The sequence below is a fragment of the Orbicella franksi genome, chromosome 1, assembly GCF_964199315.1.
Source record: "Orbicella franksi chromosome 1, jaOrbFran1.1, whole genome shotgun sequence".
Taxonomy (NCBI): Eukaryota; Metazoa; Cnidaria; class Anthozoa; order Scleractinia; family Merulinidae; genus Orbicella; species Orbicella franksi.
In genome coordinates, this window is record NC_138145.1 from 9,426,678 (window position 1) to 9,434,651 (window position 7,974).

Sequence of the window (7,974 nt, forward strand, 5' to 3'; positions counted from 1 at the left end):
GTTTCTTTCAGAAGTCTCAGAAGGAGAAGCTTGGGCAATAATTTGTGCGTGTTACCACTGCCAAGTCTTTAGAGTATTGCTGGCGGAAAAATAAAATTATCAAGCTAAGCTGTCACGCTATGCTTGAGGATGGTAATTGTTCGAAGGCGCTTTCTGGAAGTTGGCGTGGCGCTGTTCCGAAATCCTTGCACTGTTAGAGATACTGCCAAAATTTTCTATAGAAGTATGTCTATGAAAGCACTTGTAATTGAGGAGTTTGGTGACTCGTCGAAGCTGAAGTATACCGAGGTGGCAAAGCCAGAGCCCGGGGAAGGAGAGGTAAAAATATGATAGTGAACCAGTCTATTTGTCATCTTAGACATGCCTTGTCGACATCCAACGGGGGTCGCAAGGATTTTGAAATAGACGATTGCATGAGACGTAAAAATAATTGTTGGCAACTATGAAAGTCAAAGAGGGCTTCAGGTCTTTGATATGTAATAACGCTAGCGTGCCTAGAATAATTATCTATAGAAGTTAGTAAATTTCCGTGAGACTTTAAATTTTACGTTCAAACACTATACAAACCTATTTAAGGTATTGTTTTCGATCCTCGATGTGTACAAAGAACAGTGTTGTCTTTTGATGCCTTCAGTAACAACCCCTGTAGCAACGCTTCACCAGGACCTCAAGGTAACTTGTTCAAATCCCACCCCAGTTACCCCCCCAGATAGTGTCAAATTTCCCACCCCAATATTAACCACTGATGTCAAATTCCCACCCACCCACCCATGCATCAACTAGTCAACTGCCTGGGGTATGTGCAGGGGGAATGTTGATGTCTCTAAATAGGTGAGACATCTCTCCTTCAGATGGACCAAAATTAATTCTGAAGCCACACTCTTGTCATTTTCCATATCCTTATCTTAATTTATATGAAAAATTGACAGGGATGGCAACCTCTCCTCACCTCTGCGCCCCCCCCCCCCCACCCCCCTCAATCTTTAGACAGGTTAAGTCATACTTTCTCTCAGAGAATTGTGAATTCATTCTTTTCTGTAGGTTTTGATTAAAAATGAGATCTGTGGCCTGAACTACCTGGACGTTGTCATACAAAAAGGGCTTATACAGTCACTGGGATCCAAGTTTCCTCTGACAGCAGGTGTTGAGGCTGCTGGGATAGTGGAAAAGCTAGGTGCTGAAGTAGGTAGTGTGGCTGTAGGGGAGAGAGTAGCGTTTACGGTTGTTGGATCTGGTGAGTTGAAAAGATATAGAGGTGTATGTCATGCATGCTTTTTTTCCCCACAACATTGCACACTTTGAGTCTGGCAGTACCTACATGAGAATTAAAGTTTCTGAGTGGATCTAGAAAGTTGCAAAAGGGAGGAGGATGGCATGGATTATAAATCTCACTCTTTGCTATCACATGTAGCTTAAGTTGAATGATTGGATTTACTCTGTAGCATCCTCATATCATAGAATGACCACACCCCAAATTAAATGTATCCTTATGTCAAAGAGATTTTAATTTGTAATGATTATAGGTGCCGTTTTCCAATAAGTACGTTTACATTATATACTCCCATCTAAGTTCAAATGTAAGTGCCCAGTATCCAGAGTTTAGTTTAGGTTCAGTTGAAAATTATTTCAAACTATTTGTTACCACTATTGTTTGACATGCTCATTAAGTATTTAAATAGCAACTAATTAACCCCCTTATACCAGATTTCATGTCCCACTTAACAGAACTTCAATACTGAAAATCGGATCTCAATACCAAAAATGTCTTCTCTGCTGCTAGGAGCACATGCTGAATTCACTAAAGTGCCTGCCTCAAGACTTGTAAAAATCCCAACTGGAGTCAGCTTTGAACAAGCAGCTACAGCCATGATACAAGGAATGACCGCACATTACCTTGTGTACACAACTGGCCGATTGAAGCCTGGGGACAAAGTGTTGATACATGCAGCTGCTGGGGGGACTGGGTCCCTGGTGTGCCAAGTAGCAAAGAATGCAGGTGATTTATGGAGTGCCAGGTCAATAATTAGCCTACAAGCAGGCAGCATATAAGTCAATAACCAAAAACAAATGCTAACATCAGTTTCATTTTTGGTGACTTTAACTGGAGATAACTTTTTCAATATTTACGTAAATGCTGTTAAACTTTGTGATTTTATCTGAAATTTGTTGAAAATAATTTGGTTTGACACGTCATAGCTCTTCCAAGTTGGTGTTTCCATGGAAACCGTGTTTTGAAATGCATTTTCTAAATTTCGAATTTTCTTCTCTGATTAAAAAATTCAACTTTCATGAAGTTATTTTGGCTTTTTCAGAAATAATTTTAGCAATGTTTTTTTGTTTGTTTGTTTGTTTGTTTTTTACCGTCATTTTTGGTGGTTTTCTGATATTCACAATGGCGAGTGCAACCTCAAAGTGGTTTTATATATTGTGACGTGATTATGAAATGCTGCTACTATGATGCTAAAGAAAACATTGTAAGACGTACTAAACACCCTCGAAGTTTCCTCGTCATGGTTAAATATGCCGTAAATCCTCGATATACCGCGCCTCCCCACTAATAAACGCCCTCTTTGAATAAGCGCCCCTCCTGTCAGCCAAAATTTAAAATAAGTCCCTCCCCTGGAATAAGCGCCCCCACTCTCCTCCATCTGGTTTATGGAAGAGTGCTGAGACAACAAAGGATGTATAGTTTTGGTCGTGTTCAATCACAAGCGACTGATTATCGACTCATTCAAGCACTGCACATTGACCGTCGTAACTGATGATAGTGAAGGTCTGCTGAATCATTGCCTGAAGCCCAACCAACCTTATACAGCGGGTCTACATTGGCTAAACGGGTTATACTACGTAGTTCTTCAAGAGAGACAGGATCCTTCTGAGACTTCTGAGGGACCGGCTGACACTTATACAGATATTACAAAAAAGCCGGTCATTTCTGACCACGATTTGGGAGAAATTAAAAAAGCGCCTCCCCTCCCCCCGCTCGATTAAGCGCCTCTCTCGAATAAGCGCCCCGCGTCTTCTTCTAAATTTGAAATAAGCGCCCTGGGCGCTGATAACGAAGCGCGCGAAGACTAAAAATAGAATGCAAATTATTGCAACTCTGCGAGAGTCAGACAACATAAGCGTTTTCTGAGAGAAATAGGAGGAAAATGGACGCCAAATTTTCGTTTTAAAAATTGTTTTAGGAACACTTCCTTACGCGCTTGAAAAAGCTTCAAATCTTCCACCATCCCATTTTATTTGTCTGAGTTTGTCTGAGTTATGACGTCATCGCGTGCTTCGCTATTCGAGGATTTATGGTAATTGTAAATACAAAGGGAAGGGGCTGAAATCAATTTTTTCGTACAACGTTTCTTACAGGAGCGTTTGTGATTGGAACAACTAGCACCGAGGCAAAAGCAGCAAAAGCGAAGGAGGCTGGGGCAGATGAGGTCATCCTTTATTCACAGAAAGACTTTGTTGAAGAAGTTAACAGGATCACAGATGGTAAAGGCGTGAATGTCATTTATGATGGAATTGGGAAAACGACCTTTAGAAAAGGTATGGTAAGAAGGCGTGTGAATAGATCTATATCAGTATATGTCATGCCATTAACAAATTATTTCCTTGACCGGAATACGTAATGAATCTTCCAGTAAGGATGTTGGCGTGTTAAACCGAAGTAAATGCTTTTTAAAAAGTTTATCAGTAGTGGTAGAGGGAATTTGCCCTTTTTGTAGCGTCTTCCTAGTATCATCTACTCACAAAATTTGTGCTAAACCTGAACCCCAACCAAGTCAGTTTAACATGGTCATCTGCCAAAGACGATTAATAGTAATGTAACTAGATTTCGGCGGGAGATGGACATAGGCCAGATCATTCGTGCAGTCGTGCTACGAAAATAGGGTTAAGCTCTGCTGTGTGGCCAGTTAGTCCGAGTGTAACTTAAATTTTTAGAGTAGTCACTTCTTTTGGAATTCACACGTAACGTGAATTTAATGTACAAGGGTTAATAAACAAGAGGATTTTTTTAAATTAAATTCAGTTACATCCTCTGCTAATCTGTTGGCGCCTCGTCAAAATAAGTGCAAGTCAAACAAACTCCTGAAATTAAAGGCTTAAAGTTAGCACTTGTTATTGTGTCTTGTCGTGGTCTGGGTCTGGCCTCTAAGGCGTCCGGTGATTTTTGTTTTTTTACGTAGTAGTTGTTTACCATTTACACGGAGAAACCGGTTCGTCAAAGGGATGGCGCAGTGGTGAGAGCGCTCGCCTCCCACAAATGTGGCCCGGGTTCGATTCCGGCCCGGTGCCATATGTGGGTTGAATTTGTTGTTGGTTCTTGCCTTGCTCCAAGGTTTTTTCCCCGGGTTGTCCGGTTGTTCTCCCTCAGCAAAAACCAACATCTCCAAATTCTAATTCTACCAGGATAGAGGAACCGCATGTAAACCTGCGGTTTAGGCTGATGTGGCTTCCTCTCTAAATATTGTAATTTATGGTAAGTTCCGTTCACATTGGCCATTTACCATTTACTCAAAAACTGCTAATTTACCGAAAGACTAGGACGAGTTCAACCTAATCATAATTCCAAGATAATTGCAAATGGTAAGCACATTTCCAAGTGCTCAGATTTTTTGGATGGAAATTTTTGGACTACCGTTCATGACGTTCCGTTTATATTTCGAAAATTTCCGCGGTCGGTCAAGCCAAAATTGTCTTAACATTTATATTCTGACCGAAAGTTTTGAGATTTTTGGATATATGGTAAACAACCAGTATTGTCTACACTGTTTGCAGATCCCGTGGATATTTTCTCTGTTTGATCTGTTAGAGATCGAAAAATAGCCCATGTTCGTACTGTCGCTTTTCAACTGGAACTACAGTAGTTCGCAACTCAGGCTAATGCGAGGAGCCTTCGAATGCAGATAACATTAATCTCTTTTTAATGATATTTTCCCGCATGAGAAAGCTAACTGCAGTCCAATACCAACAACACGAATATGGCCAATTGAGCAGCGTTGCTTTTGATTTGTTATAAGGTACAACTTTGTGCCCACAGGTTTCGACTGTTTGGCCATCCAAGGCATCAATGTGTCGTATGGAATAGTTTCAGGACCTCCTGATCCCATCGATCTCAACACCCTCTCAAAAGGGTCCTATTCCGTCTGCCGACCTTCCTTATTTCACCACGTTGCCAAAGACGAGGATCTCAAATGGCGAAGTTCCGAAGTGTTTGACTGGATCAAAGAGGGCAAAGTAAAGTTTGGTGAATTTACAGTGCTACCTCTGTCGGAAGGAAAGAAAGCTTACGAGTTGCTGGAGAGCGGAAAGTCTACGGGCAAAATATTGATTAAACCGTAAAGCTGGAATGAAATTCGCAGTTTTAGTCCAAACTTTTGAATGAAAATGGAACGTAGCTCTTTCTAGATATTTGAAAACCATAAGAGAGTTTAGGGGTTTTTTAGCTAGCTTCTTAGCGTGACCTCGATGCTTTGAGTTTGCTGCAGTCCAGAAAATGACGCAACCTGTAGCAGCCAAGAGTAGCAAACATGCATGTTTTTAGGGTTAAAATCATTCCCTTCTCCAGCAGCCTCCGTTTCTTTTAGTCACGTAGTCAGCGAAAAGGAGGTAACAGCGAGTAGCACCGGGGACGAGAATGGGGTAAATAAAGAACCAATCGTTTTGCGGTTTAGTGTTCGTGCTTCAGTCAAGTTTTGATTGGTTCATTGCGTCATGTTCTTTTGTCGTGATCGGCCCTATGTGATCATGTGATCAGCTTGTAGCAAAACGCCGATGACAAGAGTCCTGAAGGTGAGCCGGATCTAATCCTTCGAAGATATCGATTACCGCAGTGATGATATAATCATTCGGCTGAAGCTTTTTTTCTCTCTTGACATATACATATAGATCGTTTTCACGTGACGTCATCAAATTCCAAAATCCAAAACTAAAGAGCCACGAAAATTTTGATCCTCAAAAGGCATAGGGAGATCTAAACTTATATCTGTTTACGACTTTTCAGCCCAATAGCATACTTTGTTTGGAAGCCAGCGCCGGTTTGAAGTTCAGAGTTATGGTAGCCTGCGAACAGGCTTCCAGCGAGGGCGGAAAAAAAATTCGGCGAGCGAAAGCGTGATTCCGTGAGCGAAGCGAGTGGGAGTCCAGACCGCTCTCGGCTCGTCCCGCTCGCCCTAGACTACACTCGGCTAGCTCGCTCTAAAACCAACCGGGAGCCTGTTCGCAGGCTAGAGTTATGGCGGTGCGTGACATACCGCTCCGATCGCGTTTGTGGAAAAATATACACTTATCTAGTGACTTTTAGCCTTTTTAGGACTTAAAATGTTAGGAAAAGTGCCTGTGTAAATGTTTGTGGGTTCAATTCAGATTATCAGTCGCCTAGATAGCCAAAGTAATTTCCAGATGTTTGCACTATTTTCCGGCCGCCATGTTAGTGGATCACAGAGCTCCACCAACATGGCGGCTCCATACTGGGCTCTGTGAATTGGCGCAAAATATTTCGACGAATATCTGAAGTTTGGGAAAGCGCAGAGACCCAAAACTTGGAGAGGTGTCTTCTTTATCTGTCCCCTATAATGTGAAAATTTCTTGACTTTATCCACTGAATAGTTTTCAATTTATTTTTTCGTTTCGTGACAGTGAAAACCTTCTATAGGCACAAGCTAGAAGGTTAAACTTCGCCAGTGTTTGCATACGCTGTTTTAGAGCGGTTTTCATTTGAGTATCGAAAAGTAACTGGTTTTGCATCAACTATGCTATACGATTGGCTTGAATAACTCGCGCCACTTTTCCATCCAATCAGAATTAAAACCAAAACCAATTGTAACTCACTCGCACTCGTTTTCCCGAGCTTTGCGTTAGCTACATGTAATTAATTCGAGTTTGGATTGGTTCACTGTATTGTCTGTGTCCTGTGTGATTGGCCAGAGTGATTACTTTGGTTTTTGCTTTACGACAACTGCTCTATCAAACAACAATTTAATTTCATTTGCCTTGAATATTGTTACTTCAAGAAAGTGATATTATAAGTGTTTTGTGTTTTGTCCCTGACACTGAGAAGCATGTTTTTGAGGTGTTAATATGGGCCCCAAACGAAAAGCACAATGCGGCTAACTGGACGGTTTCTTTCAGAAAAGAACCAATTTTATTAGACAATTAAAGTACCGAACCAGAGACGGCAATTGTCACTTGTTTGACCTTGTTTGATCCCTTGTTCTTGATACTGAAATGAGTTTGTTTTTTTTTTCTTAGTAAAACAACACCCGCTGTTTGATGACGCTATTTTGTATAACCTCGCTCATACACGGAATTTTCTTTCAAGATTGTGGTTACCATTTCGTTAAACTTCCTTTGTTAGTTAGAAATATAGGAACACTAACTAGAAGTTACTGAAAATAAACATTGCCTGAAACTGGGTGTCAATCATTGTATGCTGGAACGCGGAAATGACCGACGCCTAATCAGTAATGCCATGCACGCTTGTTGGAGTGCAAATTAAAACAAAGAAAACAATTAATGGTCAATTTAGGCGGCTGTCGGAACTATACAGCCCGATTTCTCACCTCGTGTTCTTATTAATCGTGGCAATTCCAGATAAAAGTTAAAATAATTTCCTGGTTTTCTTTAATTGTGTACGTACGATTTCGAATTAACATCGTATTGCTTTCGACGTGTGTCAGTCACTTGAAGTGGTTCCGCGTGAGTAGAAATCGTTTCCCGAACCCGGCAGACACACAGCAGAGATGTAATAAATAACTAACTTACTCACCTAGTCTTCTCGGCCCGTACTTTAACTTACGGAGCCTTAGGGAAAAATCGGTTCGTAACTTAAAATACGGACCTCGAATTCGATTAGTAAGGCTATAAGAGGTATGTAAACTAAACAATTTAGACAGAAAGGTGCCGCAATTCTAAGAAAATAATAACGATTGTCAATGCAAGGAACAGATTGGCTCGGTAAATATTGAAAAACATCTG

The 7,974-nt window shown here is 41.1% G+C and overlaps 1 protein-coding gene across 1 annotated transcript; it reads left to right on the forward strand.

Moving 5' to 3' along the window:
• The first annotated feature begins 45 nt into the window (after positions 1-45).
• Positions 46-5,989, forward strand: LOC145488503 (quinone oxidoreductase 1-like). Its single transcript, XM_081467385.1, has 5 exons — positions 46-318; positions 1,042-1,234; positions 1,781-1,996; positions 3,364-3,543; positions 5,039-5,989. Exons 1-5 carry the CDS (start codon positions 130-132, stop codon positions 5,338-5,340), a joined length of 1,080 nt encoding a protein of 359 aa, XP_081323511.1. The 5' UTR covers positions 46-129; the 3' UTR covers positions 5,341-5,989.
• The last annotated feature ends 1,985 nt before the right edge of the window (positions 5,990-7,974 follow it).

Coding starts and splice junctions, on each gene's coding strand:
- LOC145488503 (XM_081467385.1), top strand. CDS start 130: ATGGTAATTGTTCGAAGGCGCTTTCTGGAAGTTGGCGTGGCGCTGTTC. Junction 1,997..3,363: donor CCAAGTAGCAAAGAATGCAG/GTGATTTATGGA, acceptor CGTTTCTTACAG/GAGCGTTTGTGATTGGAACA. Junction 3,544..5,038: donor GAAAACGACCTTTAGAAAAG/GTATGGTAAGAA, acceptor TTGTGCCCACAG/GTTTCGACTGTTTGGCCATC.